This window comes from Garra rufa, chromosome 2, assembly GCF_049309525.1.
Source record: "Garra rufa chromosome 2, GarRuf1.0, whole genome shotgun sequence".
Lineage (NCBI taxonomy): Eukaryota > Metazoa > Chordata > Actinopteri > Cypriniformes > Cyprinidae > Garra > Garra rufa.
Window position 1 is genome coordinate 7,410,154 of NC_133362.1, and position 22,963 is coordinate 7,433,116.

A 22,963-nucleotide genomic window follows, 5' to 3' on the forward strand; every position below is an offset into this window, starting at 1 on the left:
CCAATTAATGCATAAAATCTGCCATAATATGATATTTTATTTAAACAAAGCTAGTTTAAAAGGCTTATATCTTGAGAAATTAAATTTTCTTTCATCTTTTGAGATGAAAGAGCTTGATGCACTATTAAAAAGTACCGTAACTTTCAGAAATCTAGACTCTGCACTCAAGAGGTAACATTAATAGAATGTTTGTTCACATTCGTTCAACATTTTTTTAAATGTTACTACTTGTTTCAGAATGTAACATTCAAAAGTAACATTCACAGAATGTTTGCAAAATGATAAAATAAAATGTTGAAGCATTTTAAATGATTTAAAAACTGGAACATTCTGAATGAATGTTTTTGTCAGTTAATTGGAACATTAGGAAAACATTCTCAGAACATATTTTTGTTAGCTGAGAAAGTCTTATTTTTTCAGTTAAAAGAAATATACAGTTGAGGTCAAAAGTTTACACCCTCTTTTCAGGATCTGTACCAAAATAAGAGGGATCATAAAAAATGCATGATATTGTTTATTTAGTACTGACCTAAATAAGATATTTCACATAAAAGAGGTTTACATATAGTCCACAAGAGAAAATAATAGTTGAATTTATTCAAATGACTCCGTTCAAAAGTTTACATCCCCTTGATTCTAAATACTGTGTTGTTTAGGGTGACCATATTCTGAGAATCCAAAAAGAGGACACCCCCCCCCCCCAAGGCGCTTTTAGAAATCACACATTTATTTAAATTCTCTTTCTGTTTGAACTAAATCTTATATCAAAACCGTATTGCCCTGTAAAAAATATCATCTCTCTTAGTCTTTTCTTTATACAGGCCTAATACAAACATAAATAAATAATACATAAAATGCTTAAATAAGAATTGCCTTGTAAAACATTTTTTTTTCCAATTTGTCTGTGAAACTACACTTGCGTTTCGGCATGTTAGTGACACACAGCTCTTGCAGCGCAGTTCCTCTTTGTATTGTTTTGACAATTGGGTCTTTCACGTCATCAGACAGGTACCCAGGGCTGGACTGGGGTTAAAATTCGGCCCTGGACAAATTCAGCCCATCCGGCCCACAAGTTCCACATGAAAGTTTTCTTGGGTTTCCTGGTGAAAAAACCCCCAGCTAAAACCAGCCTGTGCTGGTTGGGTGGTTTTAGATGGTCAGCAGGCTGGTTTTAGAAGGGTTTTGACCACTTTTCCAGCTTGGCCAGGCTGGTCTTAGCTGGTCAGGCTCAGAAACCACCAACTAAAAGACCAGCTAAAACCAGCTACTTCCAGCCTAAACTGGCCAACCAACCAAGGCTGGTTTAAGCTGTTTATTTCAGCAGGGTTATAGGGTCTTTAATTGGAGTACATGAATGAATAAAACAGGATTTAAACAAATAATGATAAATACTGCTGAATTCAAATGCAACAAACTTAATTACATTTTTGTCACAGAGAAATGCATGCAGTAAAGCATTGATTTTGAGCTAGAATGCAGGAAATTTGTTGCTAATAAATTATGTAATAAAAAAACATTCATTAATAAAAATCATCACCCTCATGTTGTTCCAAAACTGTATGGCTTACTTTCTTCTGTGGAACACAAAAGATATTTTGTATAATGTAACCAAACATATTTGGTTACCCTTGATTTCTACTCTATAGACAAAAAAGTTTTGAATTTCTCAAAGTATCTTCCTTTGTTACACAGAAGAAAAAAGTTCATACAGGATTGAAATTATTGAAATTACATGATGTTGAGTAAATGATGACAATTTTTATTTTTGGGTAAACTGTCCCTTTAAGAACTTTATTATGTAGAGTAAACACCTAATTTATATAAGACCCATATTTAATTCTTTAATCAGGCTCTTATTGAATTAACATTTTACTCCAATTAAAACGAATTACAACTAAAAATTAAAAGAAATTATTGATTAGAATATTAGTAGTAAGACGGTGGTCACAAGAAAACATTAGTTATATGGTTTTTAAAATCAAATAGTAATTATAAACTATGAAATTTGTAATAATTTTGTTTTGACAGTAATTATTTATTGGCATTTTCCACTTTACTTCATCATGCAATATCCAGTGTCGTGGCTGTTTTCAGCCAGTCCAGCAGAACTTACAGAACCTTTAATGTTCTCATATCACATGACTGTATAACACAATTCTATGTGTTATCTGAATGGATCAAGCAACTTACACTGTTTATCATTGTACATCGTGGCAGAAGCGCAGCGCGCGTTCGTCAGCACTGTGCGGGTGATTGATCCCACCGCTTCACACTTTTCGGCTATTTGCGGTTTTGAATGCGCTATAATTTAAAATAGCGCCTAATATGGGGGAGGTCTCCCTCGCTTCGGTGATCGGCCCACTGGGAATGTCCCTGTGCTCCCGATGGCCAGTTCATACCTGCAGGTACCTCAGAATAATGCCGGTGGGCAGTGGCTGCATTTAAAGTGTTGAATTAATGACGGTCAGTGAAATGAGGTAAAAAAAAAAAAAAAAAAAACCCCAGACATTTTATTATATTTTACAAAATCCCCCCGGACATAATTTTATAGCCAAAAAGGAGGACATGTCCGGGTAAAAGAGGACGTATGGTCACCCTAGTGTTGTTACCTGAATGATCCACAGCTGTGTTTTTTATTTAGTGATAGTTGTCCATGAGTCCCTTTGCTGTTCTTCAGAAAAATCCTTCAGTTCCCACAAATTCTTTGGTTTTCCAGCATTTTTGTGTATTTGAACCCTTTCCAACAATGACTATGATTTTGACTCAAAAAAAACCTCATATGCAACTATTACAGAAGGTTCAAATGCTCACCGATGCTCCAGAAGGAAAAAAAAATTAAATTGGATTAAGAACCAGGGGTTGAAAACTTTTAAACAGAATGGAGATGTGTACTTTTATTTTTTCCAAATACCATATTTTTTCATTTAGTACTGCCCTTCAGAAGCTACAGAAGATACTTACATGTTTCCCAGAAGACAAAATAAGTTAAATTAACCCTAATCTTTAAATTCAAAAAGTTTTCACCCTCTGCTCTTAATGCATCTTGTTTCCTTTTGGAGCATCAGTGAGCGTTTGAACCTTCAGTGATAGTTGCATATGAGTCCCTCAGTTGTCCTCAGTGTGAAAATATGGATCTCAAAATCACACAGTCATTGTCAGAAAGAGTTCAAATGCACAAAAATGCTGAAAACCAAAGAATCTGTGGGACCTGAAGGATTTTTCTGAAGAACAGCAGGCAGTTTAACGGTTCAGGACAAACAATGAATAAGAATCAAGGGGATTTAAACTTTTGATGAACTTTTTATGATCCCTCTTATTTATAAAATAATTGACATTTTGCAGATTTTGGGAGAGGGGTGTAAACTTTTGACCTCAAGTGTATCACATACTCTAGAATGCAAATTCACTAGTTGAATCCAAAATATGATGATTTGAATGATAAATACAGTATGTTTCTGTTCTATATTGTTTTTGGTCTTTCCTCTTTCAAGTTGATATAAATACTGCCTAGATAGAAAACATCAACCCGAGGGTGAAGCAGACTTTGGTACATCAAAGCACTGCTTCTCATTTCAAATGTGTTTCTAAAAGACAAATAGTCTTATTTTATTTTAAGGGTCAGGGAGAAGGTGAAAAATAGCTATTCAAAAAACAAGATTTTACTGTTTTTGATGCTAATAACTTGGACCTAATGCAACACCCCCTTCTAATTTCACTATTATGCTGTTCATTTCTATTATTTTGTTTCTGCAGTGACCTTGGAGCAGTTTGCTCTCGCTGTTCAAGAATGTCATATCATAGAGGACCGTGCCTTGCTCACCAAGGTACGTGTGAAGAGCTGTCTCTCTGCTCTGTCTGCCGCTGCATGACACTGTTTTTGTCTTTTGACTCATCAGCCGGTTCCAATGGAAAGTTCTCAGAAAAAACAACAGCAGCCTCGTGCCCACTCAAAAAACAATAAACTGAGCTTCTTAGCGTAGCAGGGAGATTTCAGAGGATTCCACTCTTGACCACGTGTGTGGAAAAAGCAGGCTGCAAAACTGAGAAAGGGGGCTAAATTGGTCTAAAAGGCCAGCATGATAAAGCAAGCTATGCTTTTGTATTTTACAAAAAAAAAAAAGAGTGGTGCTTTCCATGCATGTCATAACTACAATAATTTGGTTTTGCACACTCTAGCAAACACCTAGAACACCTTAGTAACCAAATCTGTACAACTATTCAAAAAAGAGGGTTTACGTCATGATTTGGATGTGCAGCCATATTGGCGATACTCAGTTGTAAACAACACCATGGATTGTACTGTTAATATACTACTGAATACGTTGTTCTGCTAATTTATACTGTGTAAACCATGCAAAAAACATGTGGAAGCTGCTAAATCATACATAGATGGACTTAGCACGCAGGAAAGGGTGCAAAATTTTGACAAACTTAAGTTAACAGGTGGTAAAGATCCGTACAAGCAGTATTAAGATATTAGCCTAATATTTCATCTACCTGACTGGAAATGATAAGAACAAACACGAATGTTGTCAAGATTCTTGCCCTTGAAATCCTGGTTCAGTTTGGCCAACCACCAACATCTTTTGTTGCTCAGACAGTTTTTTGCACTCTTCTCCTTGATTTGTTCTAACTTTTGGCAGTCTATGGCACTCCAAATGTTTTCCAGGTCCGACTGATTAGTACAGTGCAAAACATGACAATAAGTTATCATTTTCTGCAACAATAACCAGCAAAATCTGCTAGTTTTATTCGGTTCAGTAGCAATATGGCCTGATGGCGCGTCGTGAAAACACTGATAAAGAGGCAGCCTTAGCTGCTAGAGTATAGTCAACTAAATGTTAGTCGCTAAAAAGATGCTTAGTTGATCAAAATTTTGTAGTCAGTCAATCACAAAAAACACCATCCACACACAACAAACTAAATATTCCATCATTTCTGCTCATGCAGATAAGAAAAATACATTGTTTAAAACTGTAACTGCAAAAAATGCTTTTCTAGCTTAGATTTTTTGTCTCGTTTCCAGCCAAAATATCTAAAAATTCTTAAATCAAGAAGCATTTTCTAGACAAGTAAAAATTATTGTCTTGTATTCAGAAAAAAGGGTCAAAATTAAGTGCATTTTTGCTTAAAACAAGCAAAATAATCTGCCAATGGGGTAAGCAAAATAATCTTGTTTTGTCTGTTTGAAATATGATTTTTTTTGCTTACCCCATTGGCAGATTATTTTGCTTGTTCTAAGCAAAAACTCACTTAATTTTGACTTGTTTTTTCTGAAAACAAGAAAATTATTTTTACTCGTCTAGAAAATCCTTCTTGATTTAAGAATTTTTAGATATTTTGTCTGGAAACAAGACAAAAAAAAATCTAAGCTATAGAAAAGCATTTTTTTGCGGTGTACATTTGCTTTTCTGCTGTCTCCAGGAACTGGAGCATGGTACAATAATGAACCGAAACTCAGTGTATATATTACTTCCCATACAGACATGAGACAAATATCTATAGAAAGCTTAAAACATCTACTTTACAATAAACCAATCCAACATAGATACTCTCAGATTATGTAATCCACGAGAAAGTTGCATTTCTTTCCAAAGGGTCGTCCACTGTACTGCGGATAAGGCAAATCCATCATCAACTTTATCTGTACAGCCAACATTGACTAATTTAAAATGTATAATTAAAATATCTACTTGCTGTTTTTTTTCTGACACATTTGTAAAGCCATTATTTCTGCCAGGGATTTGTTGCAAGCTTCAGTAGGCTAAATATCAAAAGGGGTTCTTGTTTTTTTCTGAATGTCACAGCAGTTAAATCTGTGTCTATCATGATAAAACCCTAATATCAAACCTATACAATGAGTTTGGTCATTTTAGAGAAATGCTTATTAAATGCATTGCACTGCAACTAAACTCATTAGATTTTAGCAAAAATTTTATTTAGTCGACTAAAACTAAAACAATTCAGATACCAAAATATGACTAAAACTAAATGGCATTTTATAATATATATAATAAATATTTTAATTAATATAAACGTGCGATTAGTCAACTACATAGGCACATCCTAGCAACCACCTAAAACTTTCAAGAAACCAATTGACCCTTTGCAAAAGGCTTGATTGACAGGCGATCAGACCAATCGTAATGCAGAATCTGCCATTTTGTCCAACAAACAAATCAGACAGGAGAGTATTACTTTGTGGACTTAAACTTAAAAAACTGTGTATATAGACGCGTTTCTGCGGTTTAAATGGAATACGTTTAGATATTCATTCATTCCTTCATTCAGAAGTTCACTTCTACAACAAAAATTTACACATAATTTACTCACCCCCTTGTCATCCAAGATGTTCATGTCTTTCCTTCTTCAGTCGTAAAGAAATTATGTTTTTTTTGAGGAAAACATTTCAGGATTTCTCTCCATATAATAGACTTCAATGGTGCCCCGAGTTTAAACATCTTAAATTGTTCTGGAAGTAAACTTATCCTTTAAGGAGCCACAAAACAGTATGTTGAATTTCTTACAAAATTACAAAATTTAAAAGTTGAGACCAAAAGTAACCTGCTGTGTCTTGTCTGTCGGCATGTTGTCAGTTTCCTTTTTGCTCTGCCATGTATTTTTTACAGTGTGAGAACATGGTGTAGCGTGAGAGCGGCATTGTTTATCAGACATAGCAAAAGTAACTAAGAAGGGTGGGTTTTTGTGAAGGGTCAACTACCACCTTAACAACCACAAAGCAACACCCTATCAATCACCTACAACCAAGTAACAATCAACAATTAAAACAGCAATTAGAAAACAATTAATAATACTTTAGAAACCACCTATAGAACACCTTAACTTGTTAACCACAAAGCAATGACTTGGTAACCACCTACAACCCCAACTCCAGAAAAGTTGAGACATTTCGTGAAATGCCATAAAATCAAGAATATGTTATCTGCTCATTCTCTTTAATCTTTATTTAATTGACTAAAGTAAAAAGAAAAAAAATTCCAATGTTTCCAGTGGCCAACTTTTAATTTAGTTGTTTAAATAGAACCAAATTTAGATTTTCATGGCTGCAACACACTCCAAAAAAGATGTGACAGAGGGATGTTTAACATTGTGCCACATCAACTTTTCTTTAAATTACAATGTTTAATAGTTTAGGAATTTAGGATACTAATACTTGAAGTTTTGCAAGCAAAATTGTTGTCCAATTTGGATTGATAAAAAAAAAAAAAAAAAAAAACTTCAGATGCCCAGCAGTCTGTGATCGTCATTGTCTGATTCTCCTTTTCATGACTGGTCATACATTTTCAATAGGAGACAAATCTGGACTGCAGGCAGACCACACTGTTGTAGCACATGCAGAATGAGAACTGGCATTGTCTTAATCTAATAACCATGGACTTCCCATGAAAGACGTCATCTTAATGGCAGTATATGTGTCTGTACAATTCTAATTCATGCCTCCAATGCTGTTTGCTCTGCTGCACCCCCATACCATTACAGTCGTTTGTGTTTGCATCGGTCGCTGATGAAAGTCTGGATGGTCTTTGGTACTGAGAACTTGAACTCTGTTTTTTCCGTTTCAAGACAGTTAGGGTATGTCGAAAAACTCCCATCGAATTTTCTCCCTCAACTTCAAAATCGTCCTACATTACCGTTTTACCTTTTTTGTTAAAATGAAAATTTGATGTTTATCTGCTTACCCCCAGGGCATTCAAGATGTAGGTGATTTTGTTTCTTCAGTAGAACACAAACTAAAATTTTTAACTTAAACCGTTGCAGTCTGTCATTCATATAATGGCAGTCAATGGGATCCAAGGCTTTGACAGTCAAGAAAAACCTACACAGACAAAACCAAATTAAACCCTGCAGCTCGTGGCGATACATTGAGGTCTTAACACACGCTGTTGTGAACGCGCTCAGGACAGTTGGACATTGTGGTGGATCAGAGGTAAAAAAAAAAATGATATAAATACTGTTCAGTTTCTTGCACAGACCAATTGTTTTGTGTGTTAAGACCTCAGTGTATCGCCACAAGCCGTAGGGTTTAATATTGTTTTGTCTGTGTATGTTTTGTTGACTCTCAAAGCTGTGGGTCCCATTGACTGACAAACTGATGGTTTGAGTTAAAAAAAAAAATCTTCATTTGTGTTCTAATGAAGAAACAAAGTCACCTTAGTCATCTTAAATGCCCTGGGGGTAAGCAGATAAACATCAAATTTGCAATGCCATCTGAGGGCTCAAAGGTCATGCACATTCACCTGAGGTGTCTTGTACGGTTTCAAAACGGTTTAATTTGTATATTCTATAACCTTTTCACTTTTATTTAGCCTCTGTCACAACTTTTTTTGGAGTGTGTTGCAGCCATGAAAATCACAATTTGGTTATATTAAAAAAAAAAAAAAAAGTTGGCCAATGAAAACATTGAATTTTTTTGTAAGGTTAAAGAGAATAAACAGATAACATGTTCTTAATTTCGTGGCATTTCACAAAACATCCCAACTTTTCACCATAGAAACCATCTAACAATGCCAGTGCAACCATTCAGAATCCCCAAAAAAGATAACTTTTTAATGCAAGTGAACAAAATTCTAAAGAAACCAGTTGGTGGTTTGTTCAGTTTGTTTGGTTGCACAACAATTAGGGCCCTATTCTTACTTAATATCCAGAAAATATTTCATCATTATGGAAGTGAAATGTGTTCTAATACGTCATGTGTTTATACTGACTAGCCGAAAATGAAAATACTGTCATTATTTACTCATCTAAGTAGACTGAAACCTGTGTGAATTACAGTTAATAAATGGCCTAAACTACTTTTTTGCAGTTTATTTGTAAAAAAAAGAGCAGAGTGAACATTCAGCCTAAAATCTCTATGTGCTACAGAAAAGAAATAAAGACATGTAAAAGAAATGTAACTTTAGTTGAACGATTTGTTTCAGCTTTTTGATAAAATGATTTCAGCAGTCATGCATTGTGGTTCACGGGTGGATTTACTGTACGTATTAACTGTTATTGGCAGTGATATGACACAGCAGTATCAGGATGTGCTTTGCAGTCATATGAGTATCAGATTAGCTGCCGAGCACCGAAGCAGAACCGCGCTGATCTCAGACCTGCTGACAGCAGCTGTCAGGCCCTCTGGAGAGCAGCTAGCATGAATAAATCTCAGATAATGACCTGGTTCCTGGCAGGTCATGAGGTGCGCTGTCACACTAGTCCTGTGATCGAGAGACAAAGCGCGTCAGTGAGGAACAGGAAAACCTCACTTCCACCTGTTTCTTCAAACTTCTGTTGCTGTTATTGGCACCGAGGACCACGCTTGCGATTCGCACAGTCATGGGACCTGTGACCTTACCTCACTTTGACATTTCAAAATGAATGTGTCTAGATAGCATCTGTCCAGGGCAAAACATGCAAATACTGGAAGTATTTACTTATTGGTGCAGTATTTACTGGAATGTATTACTTATTGAATGTGGTGCAATATACTGTACACTAGGTGTTTGCAAAAGTTCTGGGAGTAAAAATCCCATTAGTTTTCTCCACAGGGGAATTGATTTTAAACAATAACTTATAAACTGTTAAAGGTCCCATATTGTACACATTTCTGGAGGTTTATTTTAGTTGTTGATGTCCTTACGAATATATATTTGCGGTATAAGTGCCAAAATCCATCTCAATATATTTTTACAGCTCCTTTTTTAGGAGCTCTGTCAAAAACAGGTCGATTTTGTCCCATCTAATTAATATTCATGAGCCTCTCTTCTGATTGGCCTGTTGTTTTCTGAGTGACGCACAGCCAGGCCAACCACAGGTAACTACGTCATGTATGCTGTAAGCGAGCTCAGAGCAATAGAGAGAGCCTAGCCTGCTGATACTCAACAGGATATTTCAGAATGATCATTAATGTTTTTTTCTTTTTCAAACACCGAGTGCAGTAAGCTACATAACTGTTGCTTCAGTAAAGCCCCTTTCACAATGCGCGCTGATTCTGGAAAATTACGGGAACGAGCGCTGTGTGAACAAAAGCCAGAACCATAAAGGCAGTGTTGTAGTGATGATGCACGTTATCATGTGACTCTTCACAACGAAAAAATACGTGCAAAGTGGAATGAAGCGGCGATCGGGCAGAGCCAGCTCCTCACTATCAGCGCTGAAGCACAGTTTGTTCAGGTTAGTTTCAGTTTAGTGAAACGTATGCGTCGCATTACATCTCACATCCAAACGTCACGTCTTTATGGGTTGTGTGTAAAGCACGCACAGATTCCGGAAAACAACTGTGAATGAACCAAATCAAATAACTCCGGAACAAATCATGGGAAACATTATCCATGTATTTACCGGAATCGCTGTGTGAAAGAGGCTGAAGTTATACTCTTATATTCACGTTGTTCGGAAGCCTGTGCAATGATGTAGTTTCGACATCTATCGACTGAACAGGGTTTTCTCGACTTGTTTTCGTGTTGTTGTTGCTCAACAATGGAATGGATGCGTTGTTGTCTGGGTTTGCCAAAAGGAGGGTGGGACAGTGGTTGGTGCTCGGGGTGGTGACTGAAGGCGGTGACTGAGTAGATCAGACGTCACATCTTTACGGAAGTCACAGCGTCTTGTGAAAAGAAACAGCTACTTTAAGCAGGCTGTGTGCAGTTTACTGTGGATTGACTGTTTTGAAACTCATATGGTAGTAACATAGCCCCTAGACCTCAGTTATCATGAAAAAAGCCAGGAAATTTCGATTTTGACAATATGGGACCTTTAAAGACAGACCTACTGTTTCAACATATTTATTTATTTAGCAATAAACCTAAAATATGAACATTTAAAATTGCAAAATGAACAGTTTTATATTTCTCTATCACTTTTTATTCAAATATACACATACACACAAATTAATTAATTTAATATATAATAATTTGTATGTGTGTGTGTGTGGAAAGCCTATTTCCGCCACTGAATAAAAAAAAGGTAATTGCGACTTTCTCACAATTCTGACTTTTTTTCTTGCCATTTCGAGTTTACATCTTGTAATTCTGACTTTTTATCTCAGAACTGTGAGATATAAATGCACAGTTGCCAGTTATAAAGTCAGAATTGCTAGATATAAAGTTAGAATTTCAGGACATAAACTCACAATTGTGAGAAATAAAGTCGAAATTGATATATGAACTCGCAAGTCTGACTGTTTTTCTTACAAATGTGACTTTGTCTCTTGCAATTGCGAGTTATAAAGTCCAGAGAAAAAAAAAAAAAAAAAGACTGATTTGTTCACAGTATTGCGAGTTTATATCTCACAATTCTTACTTAGCTCCCAACTGCAAGTTTATAATCACACATTTCTGACTTAATTTCTCAGAATTGCGAATTTATATCTTGGAATTCTGACTTCATAACTCACAATAGTGAGTTTATATCATGCAATTGCAAATTTATTTTTCAGAATTGCAAGTTTATATCTCACGATCCTGACTTTATAACTCACAATTCTGAGAAAAAAAAAAAGTCACTTGAAAATGGCGAGTTTGTATCACGCAATTGTAAGAAAAAAAGTCAGTATTGTGAGATTAGTCGCAATAACCTTTTCTTTTATTATTCAGTGACAGAAACGGGCTTCTATAGGAATCTGATGGTGCAATCTAATGTATTTTTGGCTATTACTACTTAGACTGGTTTTGTGGTCCATATATATATAAAATCTGGAATCTATGGAAGCCTGTTTCCGCCACTGAACAAAAATAGATAATTGTGACTTTCTATCTCACAATTCAGTTTTTTTCTCACAATTTCAAGTTTACATCTCGTAATTCTGACTTTTTATCTCAGAATTGTGAGATGACTTTTTTCTCAGAACTGAGATATAAACGCACAATTGCAAGTTATAAAGTCAGAATTGCTAGATATAAATTAACAATTGCGAGAGTCAAAATTGCGAGAAACTCGCAATTGACTTTTTTTCTTACAAATGCGACTTTGTATCTCGCAATTCTGACTTTTTTTCTAAGAATTGTGAGACGTAAACTCACAATTGCACGTTATAAAGTCCAGTTCTGAGGGGACAAAAAAAATTTGATATGTTCACAGAATTGCAAGTTTATATCACGCAATTCTGACTTTATTTCTCAGAATTGCAAGTTTATATCTCAGAATTCTGACTTTATAACTCGCAATTGCAAATTTATATCAATCAATTTTGACTGTATAACTCATAATTTCAAATTTATATAAATTAATTCTGCCTTTATTTCTCACTATTCTGAGAAAAATGTCTGAATTGCGAGTTTGTATCACGCAATTCTGAGAAAAAAGTCAAAATTGTGAGATAAGACGCAATAACCTTTTTTTTTATTCATTGGCGGAAGCGGGCTTCCATAGGAATCTGATGGTGCAATCTAAGGTATTTTTGGCTATTGCTACAAATATATCTGTGCTACTTAGACTGGTTTTGTGGGATGGATGGATGAAGTAACTTATTTTTTTTAAAGGTTAAAAATGACTAAGTTGACCTTTATCTGTGAAAAGCAAAGCATTTCATTCTAGGAAGAAAATATCCCTCTGATATCAACTGTGTCTGACTAGTATTAGCAAATCATAGTTCATAGCCGTGACGTAACTAAAACATACTGGTTGTTTATTGTTCCCAACTTCCCATTTCAAAACAGGAAAGGAAACTACTCTCGTCAAGATATATCCTGGGGTCTTTAAGTTTTAATAATTACTATTCAGTTGTTCTGATGGTTGTGCGTAACACGGATGGTTTCAGTTCCCATAGCTGACACACCAACAAGGTGACTTCCATTTCAGACGAACCCTTATTCGGCGTTGACTGATAACAAACTTAATGGCTCTGCGATAAGCCATCAATTCCATGCTTTGCATATGAGGAAGAGAGCAAAACGCAGAGAACGAGAGCCAGAGAGATCATGTGCCTCCCTATGTTTATATTTGATCCAGCGGTAATTAAAAAACAAGAGGATACGGTGCATGTTACGTTATTTATATATTATTCCTCTTAGTGTCCATGCTTTACAACCGATTGCTCTGCATGCTCTGTTTTTTCCTGTCCAGCTCTTTGATGTATCTAGGTGGTTTGGTTGCTACCTCACCTCTGAGGAGAAGAGATATTAGCTTGTACCGCTACTGTTTTTCCATCCCCTTCATCTTCTGTACTACATCCTGTACTCACTCAAGCTGATGCATGTGAAGGGGCCTACAGCTCGTGTAGGGTCCTTCAGATATGGAACATAAATAACATAGCATAAACAGGGGTCAGCAAGTATTTTCCATTTACATTTTTCGGCTTCACATTGTGCTGATTCTGTATGCTCTCAGACTTAAACGGTGCCACAGCATTAATTGGCTATCTGGTGCTTATTGCACACAAAAATGGTGACGAAATTATGATTTTAAAGAGTTTCCAGGAGTCAGAGTGCTTGTTTTATCAGTCCCCTGGGAAACAACATGGAGTTCATGAGTTCCCAGGGTGCAATAATTAATGTTTGATCTGCCATAGTTAGTCAAGTCTTGTCGCTGAAGCTTTGAGTTATGTGTAGAAGAGTAGAGAAGTGTAGAAGTAGAGTTTTGTTTGAAATTTGATGGAGAAGTTCACTTCCAGAACCAAAATTTACAGACAATTCACTATCCTACTTGTCATCCAAGATGTTCATGTCTTTCTTTCTTCAGTCGTAAAGAAATGAAAACATTTCAGGATTGCTCTCCATATAGTGGACTTCTATAGTGCCCCCAGGTTTGAACTTCCAAAATGCAGTTTATATGCAGCTTCAAAAGGCTCTAAATGATCCCAGACTAAAAAGAAGGGTCTTATCTAGCAAAACGATTGTTTATTGTCTAAATTTTTTTTTACAATTTATATACTTTTAAGCCTCAAAACCTTGTCTTGTCTAGCTCTGCGTGAACTCTGTGTATTCCAGTTCAAGACAGTTAGGGTAGGTTGAAAAACATCTAATTTTCTCCTCCAACTTTAAAAATTATCCTACATCACTGCAGACGTACCGACCAAATGCCCTTTACAAAAAAAAACCAAAACAGCGATATAGGACAATTTTAAAGTTGGAGGAGAAAATGAGATGAGAGTTTTTAGACATACCCTAATACATAAAGACATACATAGAGTTCACGCAGAGCTAGATAAGACAAGCATTTGAGGTTAAAAAGTATATAAATTGTCATTTTTTTTAGAATATAACCGATCGTTTTGCTAGATAAGACCCTTCTTCCTCGACTGGGATCGTTAAGCTTTGATGCTGCATTAAAACTGCATTTTGGAAGTTCAAACTCGGGGGCACCATAGAATCCACTATATGGAGAGAAATCCTGAAATATTTTCCTCAAAAAACAATTTCTTTATGACTGAATAAAGAAAGACATAAACATCTTGGATGACAAGGGGGTGAGTAAATGATCTGTAAATTTTTGTTCTGGAAGTGAACTTGTCCTTTAAGACTAGAATATACCATATATAAGCTTTTAAAATCTTATAATAGGCATTATACACTTGCAATTATACACATACACTAAATGACAGAGGATCACACAATACCAGGCTTTTAAGTCTTTCTGAGCTCAACAAATAAACGCAGAAACATTTTCTGGAAAAAAAGACAAAATCTTTTCTGACTTTTGGCAAATAGAGTCGACTCATTCAGACTACAAACCTGGGGAAAAGCCATGTAATGATTTATATCTTTGTGCTGAGAATTAATATAATGTATATTATATACTTTTTCACTCTAAAAATATATATTTTTTAATTTGCATTTGGCATATGAAAAGTTTCAAATTTTATCGATTCTTGCTTTCCTTGGAAATCAAATCCATGGCAATTTTTTATGCCAATAAATCGTTGGATGGTATTCACACTGGAAAAAATGCTTTTCTTACTTAGATATTTTGACTGGAAACAAGACAAAAAATCTAAATATTCTAGATTTAATAGACAAGTAAAAAGTATTTTCTTGTTTTCAATGTAAATGTAAATGTTTGCCCAGAACAAGTAAAATTACTGCCAAAAGTAAGCAAAAAAATCTTATTTCAAACAGAAAACAAGATTATTTTTCTTAACCCATTGGCAGATTATTTCGCTTGTTTCAAGCAAAAACACATTTAATTTGGACTTTGGATTTTCACTTGTCTAGAAAATCCTTCTTGATTTAAGAATTTTTAAATATTTTGGCTGGAAACAAGACAAAAAAAATGTAAGAAAAGCATTTTTTTTGCAGTGCAGATAGTCTCTTCCTGTCATTTCTAATAGTTCTTTGCCCATTAAAATACAATATAGTAATTCTAACGATACCATTGTAACCATTCAGAACTAAAAAAAAATAAGCAAACTATTTGATGCAAGTAAAGAAAAAAAAAGGACTGTGGTTAGCAAAAGTTTGTTCTGTTGCACAACAAACGGGGCTCTATTGTTACCTAATATCCAGCAAATATTTCAAATTATGGAAGTGAAATGTGTTCTAATACGTCATGTGTTTATACTGACTAGCTGAAAATGAAACTACTGTCATTGTTTAGCAGTAAGTAGATTGAAACCTATGTGAATTACAGTTAATAAATGACCTAAATTCCTCACATTTGGTGCAATGAACTACTTTTCTGTTTTTTTTAATCTTTTAGGAGCCTGGATCTGTTATTTACTTTGTATAAAAAGAGCAGAGTGAACATTCAGCCCAAAATCTCTATATGTGCTACAGAAAAGAAAGAAAGTCATACAAGTTTGAAGTGACATGAGGATGTCAGAAATAACTTTAACTTTTAGTTGAACTATTTGTTTCCGCTGTTTGTGGCATAGCTTTATGATAAAATGACTTCAACTGTCATCCATTGTGGCTTATGGGTGTATTTACACATTAACTGTCATTGGCAGTGATATTTTTTTAGTTGAAAGTCCAGTTAGCAAAGACAAAAGGGCTGTTTACACCAAGATGGTAACAATTAATTTTAATTAATTTAAATTCATGTTTATTTGTATGGCTTGTTTTACAACCCTGCTGAAAAAAACAACAACACTACAGAAATTCTAACTTTTAACCATTAAAACTATTTTTTTTTTCTGTAATGTGTTTTGGGACATCCTCCATTAGGATTTAGTGGTTTAAACAAGCCACCAATAGAAGGTTTCCATTTTTTGTCTCAGCAGGGAATGCATATTGGTTCATAGCAGCTTTACAGAAAATGCATGTTTCAATGTTACAATCAGGAACTAATAACTATAAAGTTTTAATAATCGTTCTAATTCTTTGAGAATAGGGAAGTCCACACCACAATGATAACAATATTGTTGACAGCTCACAGTTACAATAAACAAAACATTATTGTGCTTTGATGTGGATGCTAATATATTTACCATTATAGGTACTTTTGGTGTGACCTGTTGGTGTAGTCTTGCTTCAAACATTTTGTTTCGGCAACATTTAAACAAAACTGACTGCATTGAATATTTCCTTTGACAGTGGTCATAAGTTGAGGAAGAATGATTGTTGGATTGCAAACTTGATTCTCATGAAATCTAATATACACAAGGAGGAGCATCACATTTACATCCAGTTGAACCCAAACCTCAAACCGCTGTAAACCACTGGAATCGTCTGGATCCAGTCAGATTTGCTGAATTGAAAGTGCTGTTTGTTTCTGCATGTGGAACTTGCACTTCAGATCTGAAAGACTTTTCAGACAGCGTCTGATTTGCAGTGTTTTGAAAGCATTCACTCCTCTTATTTGTTTCATAGAAGGCTTTCGAAAGAACCAAGTTGATCAATAGGTTTGCATTGCATTTTACTAGTTTCAATTAGGGCTGTTTGATTCTACCATTTTTGGAATTTACCCTGATTTTAAGAAATTCTTTTTTGCACTTATTTTTAAAGATTGGATGAATACACTGCAAAAAAAGGGTTATCTTACTTAGCGTTTTTGTCTTGTTTCTAGTTAAAATATCTAAAAATTATTAAATTAAGATGCATTTACTAGACAATCAAAATGACAAGATATTTAGACTTGTTTTCAGGGGAATAAAACTAATTTAAGTGCAGTTTGCTTAAAATAAGTAAAACTGCCAATATGGCAAGTAAAATACTCTTGTTTTAAGAATATTTTAGTGCATGTTTTTCTTGGCTTACCTTGTCTTCAGTGTCCTTAGTATTCCTTGATTATTTTCTGTCTGTTATCACCATGTTGTCCAGAGTGGCGCTCAAAACCATGCATTGTGGACAACAGAACAAGCCAGTTTCAACCTTTAAGACATTTTAGACACCTAGAACAAAACAAAGTTTGTGCATTAGTGTCTGTATTTGGTTATAGGTGCAAAATAATGTAGGAAACTTGTCCAGGATGTAGTTTAATCAGTATTTGTGACCCTGGACCCCAAAACCAGTCTTAAGAAGCACAGGAGCAACAGCCAAAAATACATTGTATGGGTCAAAATGATTGATTTTTCTTTTATGCCTAAAATCATTGAGATATTAAGTAAAGATCAGGTTCCATGAAGATATTTTGTACATATCCTACCGTAAATATAGCAAAACGTAATTTATGATTAGTAATATGCTTTGCTAAGAACTTCATTTGGACAACTTTAAAGGAGAATTTCTCAATATTTGGATTTTTTTTTTTTTTTTTTTTGCACCCTCAGATTCCAGATTTTTAAATAATTGTCCTATCCAAACAAACATGCATCAACATAAAGCTTATTTAATCAGCTTTCAGATGATGTATAAATCTTAATTAAAAAATTGACCCTTATGACTGGTTTTGTGGCCTACAGGGTCACATTTGTCAATCGAATGAGATTCGAAATGCAGGTTAAATTGAATAAAAGGCAATAATCAGCTATGGATTCACAAAATTGACTTTATGTGTTATTGATCGGCTGCAATCATAGTTTTTGAACCGATTCATTTAAACAAACTATCCAAAAGAACCAGTTCTGAGAAATGAATCAGACTGAAGTGTCGATTTCCTTTAAATTGATTCTTTTTGTAATCGATTCCCACCTCTATTATGCTAAGTTCACCATGCAATGGGCTGCAAAGTAGGCAATAAAACTATACATGTAATGCATTTTATTATTAGTAGCCATTGCATTGCGACTACTGCAACCTGTTAATATTAAACATGCATCAGATGCAAAATCAGGCCTTTGTGTTAAATAGTTACTAATGTGTCTTTTAGTAAACTAATGTGTCTGCTCTATTCCACATTTTCCTGTTTCTCTTACAGTTCTGCCTTCTTCATGGCACTAGTCTGGTGTATCAGGAGAGAGCGTGGTACCTGGAGCACAACTACCTGACCCCCAACACCAGCCGACAGATCCGAAACCAGGTATTAACTAAATTGACAACTTGTTCTCATTACCAAGGTATCAAAAACTGAAGCATGGTCAAGCACTTTTAGTGTCACACTATAGTTTATATATCAGTGAACTAGAAACATACTTTCAAATGAGAAAACTTTGGCGTCAGTGCACAGATGTGAAAGGCCTGGGAAATCCATCACACTGAAATGATATAGTGGTGTGTAATTTGTGTAATTATGACACAATTATATGTTATGGTATGATTTGAACAGCCACAATATTTCACAATAATGCTTCATTCTAAAGTTCAGATTTATATTCTGAATGATATGTGACTGCATTCAAGAAACAGGAAAAAGTTTTAGTTTTAGCCATTAAAACCTAAAGTTTTTATCTGTTCTTTGCATACAGTTATTGTATACACTTAGAACACTTGGAATGCAACATGACTCTTTTGTAATACATTTGTACTGTTTTTCTGATCAGTCTCTGTAGTTTTTTCTGACCGTTATTGTGTTTTATATTATTAGGTTTAGGGTAGAGGTAGCTCAAAAATATCTATGAAGTATAAATTCACAAAAAATCATCATGCACAGAATTACTCAGGTAACACAGTTTATAAAAACATTATGGGAACAATGTTCTGAAATGTTTCTAATAGGTTGAAATGTCCAGTTTTCTTGTTGTGGTGAGAGTATTATTTAAAGGTTACAAAAAATGTTACAAGCTTTTTCACCCAAAATATGTTATTTGATCTTTAGTTTTTAATATTCCAAGAACGTTTCCTGTTGTGATTAGAACATCATTTAAAGATTATTTAAAAAGTAACAAATAACATAGTACAGTTGTGGTCAAAGGTTTACATACACCTTGCAGAATCTGGAAAATGTTAATTATTTTACCAAAATAGGGGATTATACAAACGCATGTTATTTTTTATTTTATTTAGTACTGACCTGAATAAAATATTTGAAATAAAGGACATTTTCATATAGTCCACAAGAGAAAATGTGGTTGAATTGAAAAATGACTCATTAAGAATGAAGTATACTGCTTGTCCTAAACAGTTAAACTGCCCACTGTTGTTCAGAAAAAAATCCTTCAGGTTCCAGATTCTTTGGTTTTTCAGCATTTTTTTGTATTTGAACCCTTTCCAACAATGACTGTATGATTTTGAGGTCCAGGGACTCATATGCAACTATTACAGGAGGTTCAAACGCTCACTTATACTTCTAGAAGGAAAAACGATGCATTAAAAGCCAGGGGTGAAAACTTTTAAACAGGATGAAGATGTGTACATTTTTCTCATTTTGCCAATTTTTTTAATTTAGTACTGCCCTTCAGAAGCTACTTACATGTTTCCCAGAAGACAAAATAAGTTAAATTTGATCTTCAATTTCAAAAGTTTTCAGTTTTCTTGGCTCTTAAGGCATTGTGTTTGTCTTTCTGGAGCATCAGTGAGCATTTGAACCTTCTGTAATAGTTGCATATGAGTCCCTCAGTTGTCCTCAGTGTGAAAAGATGGATCCCAAAATCAAACAGTCTTTGTTGGAAAGGGTTCAACTACACAAAAAATCAAGTGTATGTAAACTATTACTTTCTCTTGTGGACTATATGTAAACGTCTTTATAAATATCTTTATAAATAAATATTATGAAATATCTTACTCAGGTCAGTACTAAATAAACAATATCATGCATTTTGTATGATCCCTCTTGTTTTTTTTAATGGAGTTACTAGTTGGTCGACATCTAGGGATACATTTAACGTCTTAATAAGTGTCCGTGCTTCAATTTTTGATGACTTGAGAGAGTGAATGGGTTGAATTTGACCAGCAGTCACATCAGGAGGTTATCAGCATGCTGTCAATCAGTCTTTAGGCAGTTAAGGAGGCGCAAAGCCTTTTTTGCTGCCCATCAGAGTCTGTTTTGGATTAGTCCCATTAACCCTTCACACATTAGCTGGGGTTTACAGAGTGGCAGAATGTGAACATTACTATTGTCCACCTGCAACACACACATAAAGTGGCCAGTTGTTCACAATTAGCTGTGATTAAACAGCCAGACGGCCTCATTGGGGTTCTCCCACACAGGAGCCGAGAGGACAGCGGGGTCGACACCGGTCTGTCAGTATGCGGTCAGCAGGTGCTTTACTGCATGTTTACCACTTTAACAAACCCAACACAGCCGCTGTCTCTGCAAACAACCCCCTCTGTTCTCCTAGAGCCACTGCAGCGGCCACCGCACGTGACTGAAGGCATGTGCTTACGGTTCCTTTCAGCGCGCTCATATGAACTATTGTTATATGTTTTCAATGGCTTATTGAAGATAATTCATCATGTGACAGGCTGCATAACGTGGCAAAAATAACCCGATCGCTTGTTTATAATTAGCTGCTGTTCACTTAAGGACGCACATAAGAATCACAAACCAGATCTCTAATATCTCAACTGTTACGCCTGGACAGCACTGAGATTAAATGGAGAACAAATTGAGACTTTGCACATTTGGCAACAGTGATTTCAAATGTGTCAAAACATGTTAATGTCTCATTTTGTTACAAGTTTCAATATGAACACTTTCCAGGTCATCTGGGCTGTGTTTCTCAAAAGCATCGGTGACAATGGTGAGAACATTTTGCTAATGTTCCCACTAAGTTATGAAAATGTTCTCTGAACATTCAAAATGTGCAGTTTTTTACATGGTTACATACGGTGGCCGAGAAGTGCAAAACACAACAACAAATCGCAACACAAAAAACAAATCTGAAAACCAAATAACAAATCCAGAATCAAAATTACAAATTAGAAAACGCAATATCAAATCTAAAAACAAAACGGCAAACCATAAAACACAATAACAACTCCGGAAACAAAATAGCAAGTCGGAAATCACAACGACAAACAAAAAAACAAAACGACAAGTCAGAAAACACAACAACAAATCAGTCAAAACGGAAAAGGTAGGTATTTTGTGTGACCGGCGTAGTCGCTGCTGATTGGACGGAACTCGTGTCAATCAAGACAAAATGCTTGATCGTCACGTGATTCACGAAGCCTCAAATAGTTCAAGGAAGTTCATAGCGGAATACATTGAGTTAGAGAGACAGAACTGCGATTTTTTTGGTATTTAGTGACAATAAAATACTTTATTGACATTATTTATAAAATAATGTATACGTAATATACATATGTAGTTGTATAAGTGTTGTTTTTAAAAGATAAAATCCGCTAATATTTGAGGATTAATGTGGTCAGCTATCCTCACCTGCCTTGTTAACATATTTTAGGCTGAAGTTACCATGGTAAAAGTCCGTGTTTGCTATATAAACGACATTGTGGTCTGTTACTAAGGTAACTTCAGCCTCTCTATATAATTATATAAATATGATATAAATATATATGTGTGTGTGTGTGTGTGTGTGTGTGTGTGTGTGTGTGTGTGTGTGTGTGTGTGTGTGTGTGTGCTTACAACTTTTATGTTAGTCAAGTTCAATCACATCTTAATGTTCATTGTCGTTTTAATGATCTCATGGTAAATGTTAAGTGTATTGTCTTACAAGTATATATATTTTAAGATTGAGTGAAAATTAATCTTGTTTAATGTTTTTAATCTTGTGCACCCCTCAATTATTAATATCTAAAATATATATTTGTAGTATATTTTAATTGAAAACAACTTAAAACATTTTTATACATTTAATAATATTTTTTATGCATGTTGACTTTTGTTATGCACTCATTTACAGCAATCAGTTTAGACATTTATAATAAACTATAAAGAATGTTGTCCTTGAACAGTCTCCACTACAGTTTGCTGTGCTCCAGTCACAGAGCACAGTGAATTCCCTACTGATCTAGAGAGGAGAAAAGATGAATGATGCATCGAGTTTTGTTCAATTCACATTTATTTGTATGGCACTTTTTAGTATACACATTGTTTCTAGCAGCTTTACAGAAAATGAATGTATCTACATTACAAATAAGAGTTCTGTTAACAAGTGTATCGGTTTTAAATTATGTTAATATGGCAGAAATTTTCTGAAATTAAGCTATACAAATCATGCAGTTAATTAATGTCATGTAATCAGAAACAATGAACAAATTAAAGCATGATGTGATCATGATGATTTTCGATGCAAGGAAAATTTATCAGTTTTCTATGTTTATTTAGAGACTGCTTCATCCGAAGTCCTCTCAAGGGTTGGCATCATCTCTTCACAGGTGCTGGTCATCTGAAGTCTTCATAGAAAAACTGGATATAGTCAGCAGGAGAAATCTATAGATTACATTAACAAATTGTGATGTAATCATACTTGGGAACTGGCACTGTTTTACTTCAGCTGGTTCTTGTTCTGAAAGCAGGATAGAGAAGGAGAATAACAGGCGAAATGGTTAAGTGATGCTCCATCAAATTTCACTCCAGTGGCATCACTGATCCTTCACACAATAGTTCTTTAGTGGCTATAAAAATATAATAAATATAGTAATAATGTGTTTACAATGATTACTGCTATAATACAAAATACACAGTATACATTTTTGGAAAAATTGGCCTACCATGATTCTGAAATGAAAACTGCTCGCCTATTTTAACATTTTCATTCTCACTTAGGTTAATCAATAAATCCAGATCTATTAAATAACTCCCCACTCGC

At 34.9% G+C, this 22,963-nt stretch overlaps 1 protein-coding gene across 1 annotated transcript in view; it reads left to right on the top strand.

The window, feature by feature from the left end:
• The window catches only part of acoxl (acyl-CoA oxidase-like), an 80,990-nt gene that overhangs the window by 42,943 nt on the left and 15,084 nt on the right, over positions 1 to 22,963 (top strand). The window contains exons 17-18 of the mRNA XM_073834823.1: positions 3,754 to 3,824; positions 18,232 to 18,333. Coding sequence (XP_073690924.1) covers positions 3,754 to 3,824; positions 18,232 to 18,333 — 173 coding nt within the window. The remainder of the gene's footprint in view (positions 1 to 3,753; positions 3,825 to 18,231; positions 18,334 to 22,963) is intronic.